Source organism: Vulpes vulpes, chromosome 16 (genome assembly GCF_048418805.1).
Source record: "Vulpes vulpes isolate BD-2025 chromosome 16, VulVul3, whole genome shotgun sequence".
In the NCBI taxonomy this organism is placed as follows: Eukaryota; Metazoa; Chordata; class Mammalia; order Carnivora; family Canidae; genus Vulpes; species Vulpes vulpes.
In genome coordinates this window covers 90421035-90443264 of record NC_132795.1, presented here as the reverse complement: position 1 = coordinate 90443264, position 22230 = coordinate 90421035, and the positions used below count along the sequence as shown (strand labels likewise).

Sequence of the window (22230 nt, the reverse complement as noted above, 5' to 3'; positions counted from 1 at the left end):
CGACTTGCTCAATATCACAAACTACAAATGGCATAGCTAGGATTCTAATCCAAATTTGGACCTGAAGGAAATATAGTATATTCTAATGATGATCATTGAATGCTTTTTCATTTTCCAAAAAAATAACTTTTAAAAAAAGGAACTTGGAGGTCTATATTCTGTGAAAAATTTGATACTGCCAGAATTACATGAAAAAAATTGAGTCCTTCCATTATAAAGCAGTAAAATTTCAATGGTTAAAGAAAGAAAAGGAGGGACACTTGAGTGGCTCAGTGGTTGACTGTCTGCCTTTGGCTCAGATTGTGATCCCAGGAACCTGGGATAAAGTTTCACATCAGGCTCCCTAAGGGGAGCCTGCTTCTCCTTCTGCCTATGTCTCTGCCCCTCTCTCTGTGTCTCTCATAAATAAATAAAATCTTAGAGAAAAAGAAAAGGAAAGGAAAGGAAAGGAAAGGAAAGGAAAGGAAAGGAAAGGAAAGGAAAGGAAAGGAAAGGAAGGAAGGAAGGAAGGAAGGAAGGAAGGAAGAAAGAAAGAAAGAAAGAAAGAAAGAAAGAAAGAAAGAAAGAAAGAATTAAATAGAAGGTAAATCTGTAATGTTTTACTGGACAAACACAATGTACTTTTTCAAATGTCTGTTATCAGACTGCTTAACAAATAGTGTTTTTCAAGTGTGCTAACCTAAGACTCCTCATTCTCTATCCCTTTTCCAAGGCTGAGCATTATAAGATCTCATGTCCTCTATCTGAGATTCAAGTCTCCTCTTTCCTATCTGAGGGTTCAGGTAGGAAATCAATTCACTCTGCATGCCCTCACACACACATGAGGATATCTGAGTACTAAGGAAATGGGGTGGTAATCTTTAACTCTCCTCCTTCCTTCCCGCAATGCAGTTCTCATAATAGCAAAATCTTTTAAATTGTGAATCTGTGGTCTTCTCTTGCAACAAGACTTAGTGCACTGCTGACATAACTCATTTTCAAGTCTTATTCTTGCTTTGTTTGAAGAAAAACACAATCCAGGAGAACATCTGTCAAATTTCAAAGGAACCTAAAAATACATGTAAAAGTGGATTAAGAATTTTAAGGTGAAAAATCATTAACAACCTGAATTATACCAATGGGTATGGTATTTTAGGTATTTTAGGCATTGCGAATATTTTAAATGTACAAAGTCATTAGAATCCATGGCCCATATTCCATTTTCTTTCAAGTTGCTCTATTTCTGGAATATAATCAAACATTCAATAAAAAATGACGAAGTTTTACAAAAGAGTTTGCAAATGTGTAACTAACAAAAACAAATGTCACAAAGACTTCACAAATGGCCCAGATTATAACTAAAATCAATTCAAATACCAAATATTTAAAACATATCCTAAAAGGTAAACTATTCAAGTTTTACTTTACTTTCTTTTATAAACATTAGAACTCTAATGAAAACAGAAGGTAGGCCAACAACTTACTTTTTAAGTTCCCTTCTAGTTCTTGTCTAATATAACATAATCATAGCATAGATATACTTTAAAGCAATATAAACATTTATTTTTTTTTCTTTAATTTTACTTTTTTATGATAATCACACAGAGAGAGAGAGAGAGAGGCAGAGACACAGGCCGAGGAAGAAGCAGGCTCCATGCACCAGGAGCCTGACGTGGGATTCGATCCCGGGTCTCCAGGATCGCGCCCTGGGCCAAAGGCAGGCGCCAAACTGCTGCGCCACCCAGGGATCCCCAATATAAACATTTAGACACAACTCCAGACTACTTGGCAATTGCAATTAGAGATTTTACTCTGGTAAATATACTTGTCTGTATCATGAAAGTTATTAACAACACTTTCACACAATCAAGCAGTCTCCAGGACTTTTAGAAGTAAGTTGCCAATCAAAAAGTTAACAGCAGTGCACCTATCAGAATGGACAAAATCCAAATGCTGGCAAAACAACACAAACTCTCATTCATTGCTAGTGGGAATATAAAATGGTACAGTCTCTTTGGAAGACAATTAGGTGGTTTCCTAAAATATGATTCAGCAATTAGACTCCTTGGTATTTAACCCAAATTAGATGAAAACTTGCATCCACACAAAAACTGGCATACAACAATAGTATCTTTATTCATAACTGCCAAAACTTGGAAGCAACGGAGAAATCCTTCAGTAGGTGAATGAATAAACAAGCTAGCATAACCAGACAATGGAATATTATTCAGTACTTAAAAAAAAAAAAAAAGTCCTTTTCCTCTTACAAAAAAAAAAAAAAAAAAAACACGGGGGAACCTGGGTGGCTTGGTTAGTTAAGCATTCAACTCCTGATTTCAGGTCAGGTCAAGATCACAGGGTCATGGTCATGAGATTGAGGCCCACATTGGGGCTTAGGATTATCTCTCTCTCCTTTTGTCTCTCCCACCACTCACAGGCAGAATAAATAAATAAAACCAAAACAAAACCAAAAACCCAGCTATCAAGCCCCAAAAAGACACGGAGGAACCTTAAATGCATATCACTAAGTGAAAGAAGCTAATGAGAAAGGCTACATACTCTAAGATTTCAATTATACACTTTCTGGAAAAGGCCAAACTGTGGAGGCAATAAAAAGATCAGTGATTGCCAAGGGAAAAAGGAGAGGGAAAGATGAATAGATGAAACAGAGGTAAATGTGCAGTGAATCCATTCTGTATGACACTATAATGTTAGATACACATCATTATACATTTGTCATAAATCAACAGCAAGGAAGGGGCACCTGGTAGAGCATGAGACTCTTAATCTTGAAGTTGTGAGTTCAAACCCCATACTGGACACAGAGCTTACTTTAAAAACAAAAACAGAAACAAAACCCATAATGGAATGTACAATATCAAGAATGAACTCTAATATAAACGATGGTCTCTGGGTGATTATGATGTTTCAATATAGGTTTATCTATTGAAATTAATGCACCACTCAGAGGTGGGATATTGAGAATGGAGGAATGTGTGGGAGCAGGGAATACATGAGAACCCTGTACTTTCTACTTGATTTTGTTGTGAACATAAAACTATTCAAAAAATTAAGTCTAGAGCAACCCTCTCAGGTCCCTCCCTCTTGGAGAGCTTTGTACTATCACTCAATAAGCTTTGCTGCCCATCAAAAAAATAAATAAAATAAAAATTTAGTTACATTTTTTTAAAGTAACAGTAATCTGTTTCAATGATCTCAGATACCATGAAAAAATTATAAGCATGTTTTCATATCAGGAAACATATATGGTCAAAAGGAAATTTTCTGTGGTTTTATTTTTTAAAGGGAGCAGGAGATTGACTTTATTCCCAGGAACTGATATTAATACCTACCTCTAGCAAAAGACAAGAACAAGCCAGCTTAACACATATCTAGTTCTTGTTCTGTTTACTGCTTGTTCTCTCTGTGCTATAAAACAATTTAAACTTAGTAGATTTCAGAATGACAGCATCCCACAGGTCTTGACTATGTGAATCTGAAAAATGTCAAGCTCATTAGCTAAAAGATTTTGATGGCTACTAACTTCCCAGGGAGAAAACTTATATACAAACTAAAAAGTCAACATAAAGAGTTTCTCAAAAACAAAACAAAAAAAAAACACAAAAACAAAAATAAATAAATAAATAGTTTCTCTTCTAACCTATGGCATCAAAACAATCTATTATTATAGAAGCAAAATGTCTGCAGTATATTATGAACTAAATGTGTGTATCCTCCCCCAAATTCATATGTTGAAGCCCTAAGCTCCAATGTGATGGTATTTGAAGACAGGGCTTCTGTGAGATAATCAGGTTAGACAAGGCCACAAGAATGGGACTCTCATTATGGTATTAGTGCCTTTATAAGATTAGATACCATGGGGCACCTGGGTGGCTCAGTCAGTTAATCATCCAACTCTTGATTGAGGTTCAAGTCACGATCTTGCAGTCATGAGATGGAGCCCCAAGTTGGGCTCTGTGCTCAGTGAGGAGTCTGCTTAAGATTCTCTCCTTCTCCCTCTGCTCCTCCCCCTGTTTGTTCTCTCTCCCAAATAAACAAATAAAGCTTTAAAAGGAAACAAAAGGGGATCCCTGGGTGGCTCAGCAGTTTGGCACCTGCCTTTGGCCCAGGGCGCGATCCTGGAGTCCCGGGATCGAGTCCCACTTCGGGCTCCCGGCATGGAGCCTGCTTCTCCCTCCTCCTCTTTCTATCATAAATAAAAATAAATAAATAAATAAATATTTTTTTAAAAAAAGAAATAAATAAAAGGGGAAAAAAAGGCACATCAGAGAGTTTGCCCTCTCTTCTGTGTGTGTGCACAAAGAAGAGGCTATGTATGCACAGTCAGATGGCAGATGCCTGCAAGCCAAAAAAAACCTATCTTACCAGCACCTTGATCTTAAACTTCCCAGCCTCCAGAACCACGAGAAATATATTTCTGTTGTTTAAGCATCCGAGTCTATGGAATTTTGTTATGGTATCTCAAAGAGACTAAGATGTAAAGGAAACTAAAAGCAATTCTTGTCCCAATTACAACCTAGTCTAAATGATGGACTCTTCAGGCCCATGACTTTCAGATTTATACTAATTTTTTAAGTGAATTTCTTATACAATGGATACAAATTCACAATACAACATGAAATAAAAGTAAAAGTTAATATACTAAGGTAATCAAAAACTTCAATATTTTGTACTGCAGAAACAGCAAATTCAGAGGCACCTGGGTGGCTTTTGTACTGTAGAAACAGCAACTTCAGGGGCACCTGGTTGGCTGAGTGACTGGGTGTCTGCCTTTGGTTCAAGTTGTGATCTCAGGGTCCTAGGATCAAGTCCCACATCAGAGTCCCCTCAGGGAGCCTGCTTCTCCCTCGGCCTATGTCTCTGCCTCTCTCTTTCTCTCTCATGAATAAGTAAAACCTTTAAAAAAAAAATAAAGGAAGAAAAGAAAAGAAACAATAGCTTCACAATCCAGGATCAATCTCCCATCTCCTATCAGTTGCTTTGCTTCCTTCTGTTGCACTCATGTGCCCATTTTGTTGTTTACTGAAAATCTGAACTGAGTAAGTAGCAAGAAGATGTGGCAAAACGTAAACTAATTAATTTTGATCCTCCTAAGCAACCTGAATAATGAAAATGAAGCCTTATGGACGCAAGCATGGTAAGTCAGGTGTTTTAAACATTTTTAAATCTGGAATGGTGAAGGGAGTCAGTATAAAAGAGCAGATCTGTACCAAGAATTAAGTTGTAGTGACCGAAAGAAGCCAAGGTGAAAGGTGTTTGCATTTTTCTCCTGCGTTACATGACCACTTTCCTACAAAAAGAGATTTTGTATCCTTGGCTAAGTAAATCAGGAATTTAATCTAATCTTAAAATGAATATGGAAAGGTGGGTGATATGATCTACTCCCCTGTAAGTATATCTACCCGAAACACTGTACAGCTACATCATTTGGCAGCTACACTGAAGTAGTTCATGCTTCAGATTACTTAAGATGTTTCCTTTAAAAGAAAAAAAAAAAAAAAGCTTCACATTTAGAGAAAGAATAAAGAAGTAGTTTCCTTTCTGGGAGTACCTGGGTGGCTCAGTTGATTAATCATCCAACTCATTTTCGACTCAAGTCACGATATCAGGGTCATGTAATTGAACCCCATATCAGGCTCTGTGCAGGGCATGGGGTTAAGATTCTCTCTTTCTCTTAAGATTCTCTCAAGATTCTCTCTTTCTCTCCCTCTGCCTCTTTCTCTCTTAAGATTCTCTCTTAAGATTCTCTCTTTCTCTCCCTCTGCCTCTCCCCACTGGGTGTGCATATAGACGTGCTCTCTAAATAACAGACAGACAGACAGATAGATAGTTTTCTTTCCAAATATAAATCAGATTTTATGTCACATACCCAATCAAAACCTTTCACTGGCTCCTTGCTATTACCCACAGAATAAAATCCAAATGCACTAGCAGAGCATTCTTGACATCAGGTCCCCTTTACCATACTACATCTCACGTGTCTGAGAGTGACCTTGCCAGTCTCTAAACTCCATATACATTGCAGTATTTACATGTCTTAATGTTGTTCTCTACATAGAACCCCTTATTCTGCTTGTGGAAATACTACCTTCTAGACCAAACTGAAATACTGTTACATCCTAATAACTAAAATTAATTACAACTCATTGACTAGGCTTTATATTTTGCTTTTAATTCTTATCATTTACATAAATGTTCACTTACCCCAGTAAACTACAGGCTCCTTGTGAAATACATACCATCTTACTCATTTTATATTCCCCTGAATACTGGGCACAATAGTTTGCACACAGTTTAATGAATACAGGAATGAATGAAAGAATGCATAATTATTTCATCACCTGATTAAAATGAATAACTCTCCATCAGCTATAATTCAGTTTGCCCACCCAGACAAGAAAATTAATGATTATTAATGATCTCAGGGTTCTGGGGTCCTACATCTGGTTCCTTGCTCAGCAGAGTCCCCTCCCCCGCTCATGCTATCTCTATCTAAAATAAATAAAATCTTTAAAATAAATAAATAAGGGTTCAAAAAACTAAATTTTCAGTTTGTACCTATGTAATTAAGAAAACATAGTAAATTTATAAGGGAAATAAACAGCACTGCCAACTTTGGACTGTTTCTTAGAAACCAAAATGAAAAAATTCATACAAAACATATAGGTTAAGAAAGGCAAAGCAAATTAATCAATCACCCTTTCGGCCACAAAATAATACTTGTTGGTTGGACTAATTCTCAGAAACAATGACAGGATGTATTTACATGCCACTTTAGGATTTCTGTAAATGACTAAACTCAAGAACACATTTTAAATTACAAATCTTTACCTCACAGGAATATAACAGAAGAAATAAAATATATTTTTAAGTAAACCTAAGATTTTCTCTAGTTAGGCTTAGAATTCCCTCTATCACTGGAAAATCAAAATGATTTGGATCTGTTAAGCAGCTATTTATGCCACAAGAGGAGCACTGATATTTAAGATATTTCCAAATTACACTCTTTAGTAGTAGAAGCTCACTGTTACTAGTTTTCATTCTATCAAATTACTTTTACCCAGTAACTCACTCATCATCTGTGTTCTTGTAATTTTGGGTAGGACTCCTATCTCAGTCAACAAGAGAAAAAAAAAATCCAGCACACTGAATGTTTACTTCTACTGAACACTCCAAGCAACACATTAGCCTTTAACTTAATGGAAAAAGAATTTAGCTTTTTCTCAAAGAACGTTTTGTGGCCAGTTCAAAGATGTAAGTGTGGGAAAGTCTCCGGCAGCAATTACAAAGTAAAAAAATATCCCTTATTCCCCTTCCTCTGCTTTCCTACTGACAGGCCATAAAACTCTCTTGGGGAAGAGCATATGATTAATGTAGCATCCAACTCAAGTCCATAAATTAACAGTCATTTAAAATAAATAAAATAAATACTATTTGAGAAACAGAATTACTTAGAGGTCATCACCAGCTTAAATTCCTAAGTCTGCAATAGGAGAAGTCCTGATCCTGTGGAAACTTAAACAACAATAATAAAGAAAAATAAGAATGAGAGAAAACACAAAGAAAAATGCCACAGTAGCTGTACTAGTTAATAAAGACCAATAAAAGAACTATTGGGGGGATCCCTGAGTGGCTCAGCAGTTTAGCGCCTGCCTTCCGCCCAGGGCGTGATCCTGGAGTCCCGGGGGGAGTCCCACATCAAGCTCCTTGCTTGGAGCCTGCTTCTCCCTCTACCTGTATCTCTGCCTCTAGCTCTGTGTCTCATGAATAAATAAATAAAATCTTAAAAAAAAAAAAAAAAAAAAAAGAACTATTGGGCTGGGATGCCTGGGTGGCTCAGTGGTTAAGTATCTGCCTTCGGCTTTTGTCATGAGACCAGGGTCCTGGGATGGAGTCCCATATCAGGTTCCCTGCAGGGAGCCTGCTCCTCCCTCTGCCTGTATCTCTGCCTCCCTGTGTGTGTCTCTCATGAATAAACAAATAACATCTTAAAAAAAACAAACAAACACAAACTATTGGGCTGGCTATAAAATGTATAACAGGAGAGTAAAGGCATAAAACTTACGGAGAAGAAGAATTATTTCATTATTTGCAGGCTCAAAGAAGAATATGTCTCACATATAAAGGAGTTCAAAAGAAATAAAACTCCGGGGAAAGTTCCTACCACCAGTCTATTTGTGAGAACAAAACAGCCCAAAAAATTACATAAAAACTTGTCAAATCAACCTCTGAGTAGATTAAAAACAGTTCTCATACAATGGAGTATTATTCAACCTTTATTTTTTTAAAGATTTATTTATTTGAGAGAGAAAGAGAACTCAAATTTGGGGAGGGACAGGGGGCAGAGAATTTCAGACTCCCCACTCTGCACGGAGCCCAGTGCAGGGCTTAATCCCATACCCATGAGACCATGACCTGAGGCAAAATCACAAGTTAGATGCTTAACTGACTGAGCTACCCAGGTACCCCTTACTCAGACTTTAAAAAAAAAAAAAGGAAATTTGGGGTGGCTAGCTGGCTCAATTGGTGGAACAAGCACCTCAGGGTCGTAAGTTTGAGCTCCACACTGGGTGTAAAGACTACTTAAAAATAAAATCTAAAAATAAAAAATAAAATAATAAAATAATAAAATAAAATCTAAAAGGGATGCCTGGGTGGCTCAATGGTTGAGTGTCTGCCTTCAGCTCAGGGCATGATCCCGGTCCAGGAATCAAGTCCCACATCAGGCTCCATGCAGGGAGCCTGCTTCTCCCTCTGTCTATGTCTCTGACTCTCTCTCTTTCTGTGTTTCTCAAGAATAAAAAAATCTTTTTTAAAAATTAAAATAAAATCTTAAAAAAAAATAATTCTCTCCTCAATACAAGGTACCTAATGAGAAAATAATGGTGGCTACATTTTAAAGAAGTAGTATCCTCTATGCATAATAAAACAAAAATTGCAAACCTTTCAAATCTCCATCAACAGTAAAATGGATAAGCATATTGTAATATATTCAAATACTGATATACTCAACAGGTATGGCAAATTTTTTCTATAAAGGGCCAGATAATAATTATTTTAAGTTTTGCCAGCCAACTAATCTCGGATGCAACTATTTAACTCTGCCCTTATAGAGCAGAAGCAATAATATACTTTATTATAGACAGTGAAATTTGAATTTAAGTTTCACAGGTCATAAAAAATTATTTTTAACTTTTTAAAAATGTAAAAACATAGCTCACTGGCTGTACACAAATAGCCAGGGGCCATGGGGCACCTGGGTGGCTCACTCAGTTAAGCGACTGACTTGATTTCCACTCAGGTCATGACTTCAGGGTTGTGAGATTGAGCCCCACTTCGGGCTCCACACTGGGTGTGTTGTCTGCTTAAGAATATCTCCCTCTCCCTCTCCCTCTCCCTCCACCTCTCTTTCCCCCCCCTCCAAACAAACAAATAGGCAGGGGCCGGATTTAGCCTGTGGGTCATACTTTGCCTACTGCTGCTCCACAACAATATGAATGATCTACAACTATATACAACAATGCTGAATTTCATAAGCATATGTACATTTGACTTGGGTCATAATCTCAGGGTCCTGGAATCAAGCCCGGTGTGGGGCTCCCTGTTCATACTCTCTCTCTTACTGTCTCTCAAATAAATAAGTAAAATCTTTTTTTTAAATCTCTCTACCCAGGAACTCTTTCAATCTAAATCTGCAGATCCAGAACACATTGAGAAGAGAACCAAAAATATATCTTCAATTAATATGGGTTTTTTTTTAAGTTTTTATTTATTTATTTAAGAAATCCCTACACCCAGTGTGAGACTCGAACTTACAACCCTGAGATCAAGAGTTGCATGTTCTTCCAACCTAGCCAGCCAAACTTTTAGAACACCTCATACTGCTCATTTGGTTTCTCTCTTTTTTTTAAGTAGGCTCAATGCCCAAAGTGGGGCCTGAACTTACGAACCCAAGATCAAGAGTCTCATGGTCTACTGTCTAAGCCAGCCAGGCACCCCTCATCCAGGTCATCTGAGCCCATTTAAATAAACTCCAGCTGGTAAACTCAATTGCTACTTTATCATGTGATGTCCCGTGACATAAAAAAAAAGTAACATCTTACCAAACAGTTGATTGCCAGTCCTTCAGAGAAGCAGAAATATATCTCATGAATTATCATCTAAATTCTCAAAATTTTTCAATGAATTTTGTAAAATTTAGTTACTCAAAAACTAGAGAATATAGCAAAAGGAAATCTCTCTATAGAGCTTTAAATTTTCCAGAAAATGGTGTTTCTAAATTCAAAATATCAAACCAAGTATTTAGAACTTCTTTTTGGATAAGAAATTTCTTATTGTTGAGTAGCCAACTTTGTTTTCTGAATTAAAACTTTCAAAAGAACATTTTAAACAGTAGTTGCTTCCAGCAGTGTGTGTTAGGAAGCCAATATTCTATTGCCACCTAGTGTAGTAAAACAGAACTACTACTGCTTATAGTTAGGACAATAATGAAAAAAGACAAATGAATCCTGGACATTGGAATAAATCAATGTTTTCAGTGTCTTCTATTCATATCTCATAACCTACACATTTCAAGACCAGATATTTTTTCACATTATTTTTTTATACTCAGGTTAATTTCTTATTATTTAATATTTGCTGTCTGAAATGTTTAAGAGTTAAGCTCTAACACTGGTCAAAAAGATACTGCTTTTTATTTTTCATTGTAAAGAGTGACCAATAATATACTAAAAAGTATGTTACAGAGCAAGATCTTTCTATGTTACATAATAAACGCAGAAACCCTACTGCATATACAAGAAAGCTCAAAATTAAAAAGCATTCTGAAAAAAATCAAAATAAATAAAACTAAAAAGTTTTCTGAAAAAAAAAAAAAAAAGTTTTCTGGCTTTTTCAAAAGAATGAGTTACTAGAATACACTCCAATAGGTAAATTTCAAACAGAAGCAGGAAATGCCATTCCTTGACAATAAAAAATTATTACCAACGGACAGTCAACTGAAGTCACTTTATAAACTTAATAGTAAATGTACTTTTAAGCTTCTGCTTTTATTATAAATACTTTCCACAAAATTTTCCAGGTTATTTAGAAACTAGGATCAAGTTGTGCTTTTATTTTTTTTAAGATTTTATTTATTTATTTATTCATGAGAGACATAGAAAGGTAGAGACATAGGCAGCGAGAGAAGCAGGCTCCATGCAGGGAGCCCGAAGTGGGACTCAATCGCAGGACCCCAGGGACCTGAGCTGAAGGCAGACATTCAACCAGTGAGCCATCCAAGTGCCCAAACTGTGCTCTTAAAATAATACAAACAAATAATTAAAAAGCAAAAACACACACCACAGTTCCAAAACATTAAACTATTAGAATACTATAAAAGATTAAGTAGGGTATTCCTCTGCAAGAATTTAACGTCTACTTACATCATACCCAAAAAACATCTCAGTAACATAATGTTCATTAAAACCCTCTGAAAAAAGCTTTCACAAGGGCTAAATACAAGTATACCAAATTCCTAATACTGAAAAATAGTACTCAAAAATCACTCAAGATCAATTTTTTAAAAGCCAAATGCAGGAAATTATGTACTATATGCCCCCTCGTGTTTTTTTTTAAATAAATTTTAAACTTTATTTTATTTTAAAGAAAGAGAGAGGAAGAGAGCACAAGTGGGGGGTAGGTAGAGGGAGAAGCAGACTCCCCACACCAAGCAGGGAGTGCAGACAAGAGGCTCAATCCCGAGACCCTGAGATCATGATCTGAGCCAAAGGCACATATCTAACCGACTGAGCCACCCAGATGTCCCTCTTTGTGTTTAAAAAAAAGAGAGAGAGGGCAAGCCCCGGTGGCGCAGTGGTTTAGCACCACCTGCAGCCCAGGGCGTGATCCTGGAGACCCTGGATCGAGTCCCATTGTCAGGCTCTCTGTATGATGCCTGCTTCTCCCTCTGCCTGTGTCTCTGCCTCTCTCTCTCTCTCTGTCTCTATGAATAAATAAATAAATAAGCTTAAAAAGAGAGAGAGAGAGAGAGAGAGAGATAGTTGGTGATGGGGTTCAGAACATGCTAACCCAAAATATAGCATCTTCGCATACAGCTTCTTGAAAACTAACGTAGTTGGAGAAAAGGCAGACTGATCTTTGGAGAAAAGGCAGTCACTCCGCTCTTCTCTCCCACCCCTTCTCCATGAAACAGGTCATAAAACCCAAAAGTGAGAGGTGCCCTCCCTACACCCAAAAGAAAAAAGCATCCTCGTCTCCAAAGACAGAGACACCAAGGAGAACCCTACAAACAGGCCTAGCTATGTTTTCCTCTGTTTACTACAATTAACTCTCCATCAAATTCAAAATAAAATATTCAGGTCTGTTTCTTTGGGTCTTCATTTCTTTATGAAAGCTCCCATCTCATGCAAAACTTGTATGAAATGAATCTGTATGCTTTTCTCCTGTTAATCTGTCTTTGTCAGTTTAATTTTCAGACATGGCCAGGAACCCTAGAGGATCAAGGAAAAACCTTTTCTTCCCTTACACTGACTAAACATAGCATATTGTCCATGTCAAAAGAAAATTCCTGGAAATTAAAAACATGACCAAATGAAAAATTCAATTACAATGCTAGAAGATATGGGGCACCTCGGTCCCCTGCATGGAGCCTGCTTCTCCCTCTACCTATGTTTCTGCTTCTCTCTCTGTGTCTCTCGTGAATAAATAAATAAAATCTTAAAAAATAAATTCTAGAACATAAAGTTGAGGAAATCTATGAAAAAGAAAAAAAAACAAAGAAATGGAAAATAAAGAAAAAGAAAAGAAAAACTAAGGATTTAGTCTAGAAGGTCTAACATTTGAAATCAGAATGCTAGAAAGAGACTAGAGGGGAAAAAAATCATCAAAGCAGGAATATGACTTTTCGCAGAACTAAAGATCATAAGTCTCCAGATTCAAAGGGTCCACAGTGGCCCAAATATAATGAAATAAAAGAAAACCACACACCAAGGATACTCAAGAAAATAAAAGAAAATACTAAAAGTTCACAGAGAAAAAAGCCACATTCGATGAAACAATGCCTTCAAAACTGAGTCAATTTCACAACCTAGAGATACATTCTCAACCAAACTAGCAATTAAGTGTGAACTAGAATAAAGACACTTTTTCAAGACTTAAAAAGAAAAAAGTGACCTCTCCCATACCCTTTCTTAGTAGCTACTTGAAAACATGCTTCAGGCTCTGAGAAGAGACTCAGAGTAAGCAGAGACCAGTGAGAAGATAGCGCTACTCTAAGCGTACATCTTGGATGTTCAGGTGATGCTCTGACAGCCATTCTGGCCCTAAAGACCAAGTCAAGAAACATAAAAGAAGGTCCCAAAACAGTCAAATCCCCAACCAGGAAAAACATCATCGTGACTGTAATCAACCATATTCCTGAGGAACCCCTACGCAGGGTCTAGAGGGAGACAACCAAAGGCAGGCAAATTATTTTTGTGCTGTCTCTGTCCTTTCTTTGCAGTTCATTGTACCTAAATAAGTAGGCCTCTCATTGCTTTTCTTTGTCATAGAGTGGGCTAGGAACCACTCTCAACTGCCTATAATCTGCGTAAGTTGGCACACTCTGGCTGCCTTTTCAAAAGGTAACCACAGGGATCCCTGGGTGGCGCAGCGGTTTGGCGCCTGCCTTTGGCCCAGGGCACAATCCTGGAGACCCGGGATGGAGTCCCATGTCGGGCTCCCAGTGCATGGAGTCTACTTCTCCCTCTGCCTGTGTCTCTGCCTCTCTCTCTCTCTCTCTGTGACTATCATAAATAAATAAAAATTAAAAAAAAAAAAAAGGTAACCACAGACTTAATATCTATATTCTTCAGGAACTATATATTCCTCAAGGGCAGGGACGATCACCGTGATGTTTACTGCTGCATCCCAAGCACAAGGCATGGCATGTATTAAGATACCTAATAATATTTGTGGTATAAATAATACACAAAAACATTAATGCCGGTTATGTCAGCATGTGGTATTATGTGTTCTTACACATCTCACCTTTTTTTTTTAAGCTTTTATTTATTTATTCATGAGAGATACAGAGAGAGACAGAGACATAGGCAGAGAGAGGCAGAGAGAGAAGCAGGCTCCATGCAGGGAGCCCGACGTGGGACTTGATCCCGGGTCTCCAGGATCACGCCCTGGGCCGAAGGTAGGCGCCAAACCGCTGAGCCACCCAAGCATCCCCACATCTCACATTTCTAAACCTTCTTTAATGAGGCTAAATAATGCTTATAATAAATAACACTCGATATTTGTAAAAGAAAAAAAATTAAATCCTGCATTCTTCAGATGAATACTGAATTACAAGACCATATTAACACAGGTCCTTTCTTTCTCATCAATCTAATTCTCAAACAAGTTACAAATTTTCACGGCTTTAAAAAGTGAAATAGAACCAGGTACTTAAAATAGAAATACTTTGGGGGCACCTGGGTGGCTCAGTCAGTTAAGCATCCGCCTCTTGATTTCAGTTCAGGTCAGGATCTCAGGGTTGGGAGATCAAGCCCTGTGTGGAGCTCTGTACTGAGCAGAGTTGACTTAGGATTCTCTCTCCCTTTCCTTCTGCCCCTCCCCCCTGCTCATGCAAAAGCACTTTTTCTTTCTCTCTTTCTAAAACAAATAAAATCTTTAAAATAGAAATATTTTGGGATCCCTGGGTGGCGCAGTGGTTTGGCGCTTGCCTTTGGCCCAGGGCGCGATCCTAGAGACCCAGGATCGAATCCCACATCAGGCTCCCGGTGCATGGAGCCTGCTTCTCCCTCTGCCTATGTCTCTGCCTCTCTTTCTCTCTCTCTCTGTGACTACCATAAATAAATAAAAATTTTAAAAAAAAATTTTTTTTAAATAGAAATATTTTTATAGTTTTTTACTATTATAAATTTTTTCTTAAATTTACTTATTTATTTTTAGTACTCTCTACACCCAACATGGGGCTCAAACTCATGACCCCAAGACCAGGAATCATCCTCTTCCAACTGAGCCAGCCAGGTAGCCCTCAGAGCTTTTATTTTTTTAAGTTAACCACTACAGTCAACATGGGGCTCAAACTTACAAAACTGGGATCAGGGCAGGCCAGGTGTTTCAGCGGTTTGGTGCCGCCTTCAGCCCAGGGTGTGATCCTGGAGACCTGGGATCCAGTTCCAGGTCGGGCTCCCTGCATGGAGCCTGCTTCTACCTCTGCCTGTGTCTGTGCCTGTGTGTGTGTGTGTGTGTGTGTGTGTGTGTGTGTGTGATAAATGAATGAATGAATGAATGAATAAATAAATAAATAAAATCTTTTAAAATAAATATATATACAATAATAAAAGGATCACTGGTTTATTTGTCAATTACATCTCAGTAATCCTGGGGGGTGGGGAGGATCACTGGTAGCTATGTCGAGAATAGACTACAGGGGCTAAGAGTGGAACAGAAAGATGAATCCTTAAGCTATTGCTTACATTTCTAGACTTCCAAAAAAAGAACTAAATGAGGGTGCCTGGCTGGTTCAGTCAGGAGAACATGCAACTCTTGATCTCAGGATCCTGAGTTCAAGCCCCAGATTGGGCATGGAGCCTACTTAAAAATAATTATTTTTTTAAAAATAGGATCTGGGATCCCTGGGTAGCACAGCGGTTTAGAGCCTGCCTTTGGCCCAGGGCGCGATCCTGGAGACCGGGGATCGAATCCCATGTCGGGCTCCCAGTGCGTGGAGCCTGCTTCTCCCTCTGCCTGTCTCTGCCTCTCTCTCTCTCTCTCTCTCTCTCTCTGTGACTATCATAAATAAATAAAAATAAAATAAAAATAAAAATAGGATCTAAACATATTCCTAAATTCAAATCATAAAGGAAAAGAGAAATGGGTAAATTAATTTTTGGCTGTAAATTTTGACTTCTGTAGTATAGGAATATATCAACAATAAACAAAATAAGATCCAACAGAATTTTCATTAAAAATTTTTGTTTTGGATGGAGCTAGAGTATAATGCTAAGCAAAATAAGTCAGAGAAAAACAAACACCATATGATTTCACTCACATATGAAATTTAAGAAACAAAACAGATGAGTGAAGAAAAAAACAGAAACAGACCCTTAACTATGGAGAACAAACTGATGGAGGGGTAAATAGGTAATAGGGATTAAGGAGTGCACTTGTTGTGATGGGCACTAGGTGATATGAGGAACTGTTTAATCACTATATTGCACATCTGAAACTAATATGCAACACTGCATGTTAACTATACTGGAATTAAAATAAAAACTTATGGGATGCCTGGGTGGCTCAGCGGCTGAACATCTGCCTTCAGCTAAGGGAGTGATCCCAAGGTCCAAGGATGGAGTCTGACATCGGGCTCCCTTTGGGGAGCCCGTTTCTCCCTCTGCCTGTGTCTCTGCCTCTCTCTGTGTGTCTCATGAATAAATAAATAAAATCTTTAAAAAATAAATAATAAATAAGTAAAATAAAAAATTAATTAAAAAATTTTAATATGAAATTTCAGTGAGGGAACACAAAATCACCACCAACAGAGGGCAGTAGTGAATACTGAATATAGGTATACAAAAGATGATCTAGCTCAAGTAAGATCTTTCTCTAGAATTCCAGTAAACTAGAACAAGGAGAGTCCCTTGCAAAGTTGATAGCTGAGGCAAGAAATAGAGAAGATGCAAATACTTACCTAGAAGAACCTAAAATTATAAATATAAATCAAAAACATAGGTTAAAATGGCAGAGTATTTATATACAATGTCATCTCCCTAACAAAACCCATCAGTCTCAATTTACTGGTTTCACTGCTTCTCAGGAGCTTCCAAAAATAGAGCAAAGGAATGGGCAACTTCATGTATCTACAAACAGATGAAAGGTATGCTTTTTGTGAGCAACAGGTAAAGCTAGAAAGGATCAATGTCTCAGCCAAGTAGGGTAGGAAAACCTCCAAGTGGGAAACAGGCTAGTAGAACAATCAGCACATTACAGCTGGCACACAATGTGAAGGTTAGAGGGAAAGACTGCAGCCTGGGATATCTGAAACCCACAGTCTATGAATGAACGCTGGCTGTTGGCAATAAGGAGCCTAACATGTATATCCATTGCCTGTTCCCTGCCAGGAGTTACACATCTTTCCTCCTATCCCTATTGTCCCTCTTGCTCTCACTTTCTTCACAGAACTTCTCTACAGATGATTGGAAGTATGGCCACCAAATGAGATAGGGTACTACTCCACTTTTATCCTCAATTTGTTTCCCTTGCTCAGATTCCTGCATTTTTAAAATATTTTCCTCTCTGCTCTTCTAGCCTGCGTGTTGAATTTAAATAGCTGAGACCCTATAAAGACAAAAGAAAAAATGTTTGGACTTCTGCTGTATACATGTAAAAATGTATACTATGTTATACTTATTAGGATGGCTAGTATCCAAAAAAAAAAAAAAAATCAAGTGTTGGCAAGAGTGTGAAGAAATCAGAACTCTTACATACTGTTGGTGGAAACTAAGATGGAACAGCCGCTGTGGAAAACAATTTGGCAGTTCCTCAAAATATTAAAAATAGAATTACCATATGACCCAACAATTCCATCTCTGGATATATATCCCAAAGAACTGAAAGCAGGGTCTCAAAGAGATTAGCTGCACCCCTGTGTTCACAGCAGCATCATTCACAATAACTGGAATCAACCCAAGTGTCCAATGACATGAATGGATAAAGCAAGTGTCGTATGTACATACAATGGATTATTCAGCCTTTAAAAGGAAATTCTGACATATGCAACATGAACCTTGGTGATATTATGCTAAGCAAAGGAAGTCAGCCACAAAAAAAGACAAATAGTGTTCACTTACATGAGATACTTAGTCAAAATCATAGAAACAGTAGAATGGTGGTTGCCCGAGGCTTCCAGGTGGGGGTGAGGTCATTATGGGGAGTTATTAATAGGTATAGAATTTCAGTTTCACAAGATGAAAAGAGTTATGGATGATGGCAAGGGATGTACAACATTATAAATGTATTTAATACTGTACACTTTAAAATGGTTAAGATGAGGGGCGCCTGGATGGCTCAGTCAGTTAAGTGTCTGCCTTCAGCTCAAGTCATGATCCTGGGGTTCTGGGGATAGAGCCCTGTATCAGGCTTGCTGCTCAGTGGGGAACCTGCCTCTCCCTCTCCCTCTACAGCTCCCCATGACTCTGCTCTCTGTCAAATAATAAAGTCTTCAAAAAATAAATTTTAAAATAATAATAAAATGGTTAAGACAATAAATTTTTTTCTTTTTTTTAAAGATGTATTCATTTATTTTAGAAAGAGCATGTGTGAAGGGGGGACAGAGAGAGAGGGGGAGAGAGATACTCCTAAGCAGACCCCCCACTGAGCAGGGAGCCCACAATGGGGCTGGAGCCCAATGCGGGGCTCGATCCCACAACCCTGAGATCAAGACTCTAGCTGAAACCAAGAGATGGATGCTTAAGAGACTGTGTTACCCAAGCACCTCCAATGACAAATTTTACGTTAAGTATTTTGCCACAATTAAAAAAAAAAAAAAAAAAGTATGCCCTGCTCAAGAGCAGGAATTATAGTAAGCAGAAATAAAAAGTTGTGTTATTTTTTTCTTGGCTCCTCTGCCAATACGTATTAGGTACCACCATGCTATGGTCAAATTGGACTATTTACCATTTCCTGTGAACCTGTTCTACATTTTCCTGCCTCACTCCTGCTGTTTTCTTAACCTGGAATGCCTTATATGGCTGCCCCTCATTTTAGTCTAAAACATTCCACTTTCGGGATCCCTGGGTGGCGCAGCGGTTTGGCACCTGCCTTTGGCCCAGGGCGCGATCCCGGAGACCCGGGATCGAATCCCACGTCGGGCTCCCGGTGCATGGAGCCTGCTTCTCCCTCTGCCTATGTCTCTGCCTCTCTCTCTCTCTTTCTCTGTGACTATCATAAATGAATAAAAAAGAATCTTTAAAAAAAATAAATAAATAAAAAATAAAACAAAACATTCCACTTTCTTCAAGAGCAGCAAAAATGGCATCTCCAAGAACCTGCCCAAAAGAGCTAACGTCTCTTTCTGTCCGCAATAGCTTACTCAGACCTCTATTTCCAAATACTACAGCATCCTTGCACCATGACTGCTTGTGTGTGTGCTCTTTTACTGCAGGAGGAGGTGCTCAGGGATCCCCAGGTGGCTCGGTGGTTTAGCATCTGCCTTCGGCCCAGGCCGTGGTCCTGGAGTCCCGGGATCGAGTCCCGCATCGGGCTTCCTGCATGGAGCCTGCTTCTCCCTCTGCCTCTCTCTCTCTCTCTCATAGATAAATAAAATCTTAAAAAAAGAAGAAGGAGAAGGAGGAGGAGGAGGATAAGGAGAAGAAGAAGAAGAAGAAGAAAAGAGGACATGCTCAAAGCTTCCGTATAAAAATCTTGTGTTTTCTTAAAAATTAGAAAGATGTTCATATCTCAGTGTTGCTTAAAAGGTAAATGAAGATTGGAACTAGATGTCATCTAGAACCCATTGTTTCAGCCCTAAATCAAACAATCAAAGGCTTTTTCCCTTGGTACCTCAATGGGCTATATAGAAGCACAGGCAAATCTTCTGTTCTGTTCCCAACTTGGCTCACACCAAGTGAGCCATGCCAGCTTTTCAACCCAAAATTACTTAGAAAAATGAAGTATTCCATCCTCAGGCAGAGGACTGAAAGCAGAGAGAGCAATACTTGGATAGAGAGCAATACTTGGATATTATTCAGCAATATATTTAAAAGTAAGTAACAGAGTTTCCAAGCAATGTCTTCTTTGGGTAGCCTGCAATTTCTACCTCATAACCAAACAAAATCATCAAAATATTGTCCTGCAATTTCTATCTCATAACCAAACAAAATGGGGAGCAGTAGTCCCCATTGTATGGAGTTCCTAAGACACTGCCTACACACGTGCTGTTCTTACTTCTTGGCTGGCAGTCCCTCATCCTTATCCCCCTTGTAGGCTTAGCAAACACCTCAAAAACCGAGGTAAGACGGGGATGCCTGGGAGGCTCAGCGGTTTGGTGCCTGCCTTCTGCCCAGGGCGTGATCCTGGGGTCTTGGGATCGAGTCCCACGTCAGGAAGAAGTCAAATTCTCTAGGAAACTTTTTTTGACCACTTGGAGAAAATCATTTAGATTTGATAGAAACAGAAGGCATTCAGTAGTGTATATGGTATCAGTTAAAATTAGAATAGGGGCACCTGGGACACCTGGGTGGCCCAGGGGTTCAGCACTGCCTTCAGCCCAGGGCCTGATCCCAGAAACCCGAGATCCAGTCCCACATCAGGCTCCCTCTGCCAGTGTCTCTGCGCCTCTCTGTGTCTCTCATGAATAAATAAATAAAATCTTAAAAAAAAAAAAAAAAAAACACAGAATAGGGGCACCTGGCTGGCTTAGTCAGTAGAACATTTAATTTTTGATCTTGGGGTTGTGAGTTCAAGCCCCACCTTGGGTGTAGAGATTACATAAAGATAAAATCTTTAAAATAAAATTACACAAAATGTCTAGGATCAGACCTGAGATAATACCTCTAATATTTCCATGAGACGGTCCATTTACTTTTCGTGAAATGATGGCTTTGCTTTTTTTTTTTTTTTCTGGATTCAAATCCTGTAAAAGGAACTGCCTTTTGAAAGTCTTGCAGTTTTGAAGCAAATAGCATATGAAATTTCAACACTGCCTTTAATCAACCTGTGATTTTAGAAAACTAGACTTAGACTCCCTGAGCCTGTTTCCTATTCTTTAAAATGGGTGTCCACCTAGTACAGTTTCCAACACACAGGAAAGCCCATAAAAATTGAAAATCATTTCTTTAAAGATTGTAGTTATTTATTCAAGAGAGACACAGAGGGGGGCGGGGGGGGCAGAGACACATGCAGAGGGAGAAGCAGGCTCCATGCAGGGGGCTCGACCCAGGACTCTGGGTCTCCAGGGTCTCCAGGGTCACGCTCTGGGCCGAAGACAGACGCTCAACTGCTGAGCCACCCAGGCGTCCCTGCTTCTTACTTTTTTACTGTGGCTTTCAGAAAAGTTTAAATTCTATGTTTAGCGGCTGAACACCTGCCTGCAAGCCCTGGGCGTGATCCTGGAGACCCGGGATCGAGTCCCACGTCGGGCTCCCTGCACGGAACCTGCTTCTCCCTCTGCCTCTGTGTGTGTGTCTCATGAATAAATAAATAAAACCTTTGAAAAAAAGTTGTACGTTTAGCTCTCGTTACACTTCTACGGGACAGGCTGACTCACACTGACTTGGGGCTGGTAGACGTGCCCTCCGGCCCGCGCCGCGCACCCTGGACAGGGCTTCTCTCGGGCCAGTCGCTCACTCTCACGCTCCCGTTTGCACAACCAGGGAACTCTACGACCTCATAGCTCTTTGGTTTTTAATTTTAAGCTGGAACGCACAGATTCGCCGAGGCAAGTCGAAATTGCGGTCCACGCAAAGCGAGAAAAGGTGGCGGGAAAACACAAACACACACGCAGAGGCAGAGGCAGAGGCAGAGGCAGAGGCAGAGGCAGAGGCAGAGGCAGTCCTCTCCGGTGCCTGTCGGCCAGCCCTGCCGCGGGGCTGCGAGCCGGCGCAGACAGCGGGCGGAGGCGCCCCGGCGAGCGCCCCGGGTCTGAGGGAGCGAGACGGACAGCCGCGGGGGCAGGTGTCGGGAGCAAAGCCTTTTCAGCTTCGGGGGCGACCAAGCCGAGGGCGGAGGGGAAGGGGTGGGGACTCTGCGGCCGCAGCGGCAAGGGAGGACCGGTACCTTAAGGATGCCCCTCATCTTCGCCAGAAAGGGGCGGAACTCCTCGAGGGACACCTCCGGATAGAGCTGGCTCCGCAGCAGCTCCTCCGTGATGCCCTGGTGCCCGTGGAAAGCTTCCTGGGCCAGGCCGCTCAGCAGCCCGCCCAGCGCCTTGGAGCCCTCGAGATCGGCCGCCATGCTGGCCGGCAGCCCCGCCCCCCGCAGCCCAGCGCGGCCCCGCTACGGCAGCCGGGAGGGGCCCAAAGGCCTTGGGCGAAGGCGCGCGGGCGGTCGCAGCTTCCAGCTTTGATCTGCTAAACCCACCCCCGTCTAGGTTGCACCGCGGAGCTAGGCATCTAGTTCCAGAAGAATCACTTTATTTATGCGGATTCCCTTCATCACGCCAGGGCCTACCGAAAGGAAAAAAAATCACTTGGCGGAGATCACTGGTGATGGGGAGCTAGGCTATGAAAGTGGCAA

General features: G+C 39.8%; 2 protein-coding genes across 2 annotated transcripts in view; both read right to left on the bottom strand.

The window, feature by feature from the left end:
• The window catches only part of B3GNT2 (UDP-GlcNAc:betaGal beta-1,3-N-acetylglucosaminyltransferase 2), a 244507-nt gene extending 222603 nt beyond the window's left edge, over nucleotides 1-21904 (bottom strand). The window contains exon 1 of the mRNA XM_072741703.1: nucleotides 21772-21904. The gene's annotated coding sequence lies outside the window, so the exon portion shown is untranslated. The remainder of the gene's footprint in view (nucleotides 1-21771) is intronic.
• The window catches only part of COMMD1 (copper metabolism domain containing 1), a 160740-nt gene extending 138748 nt beyond the window's left edge, over nucleotides 1-21992 (bottom strand). The window contains exon 1 of the mRNA XM_025992706.2: nucleotides 21772-21992. Within this exon, the coding sequence (XP_025848491.1) occupies nucleotides 21772-21948 (177 nt within the window). The 5' untranslated portion in view covers nucleotides 21949-21992. The remainder of the gene's footprint in view (nucleotides 1-21771) is intronic.
• Between the last annotated feature and the right edge of the window lie 238 nt (nucleotides 21993-22230).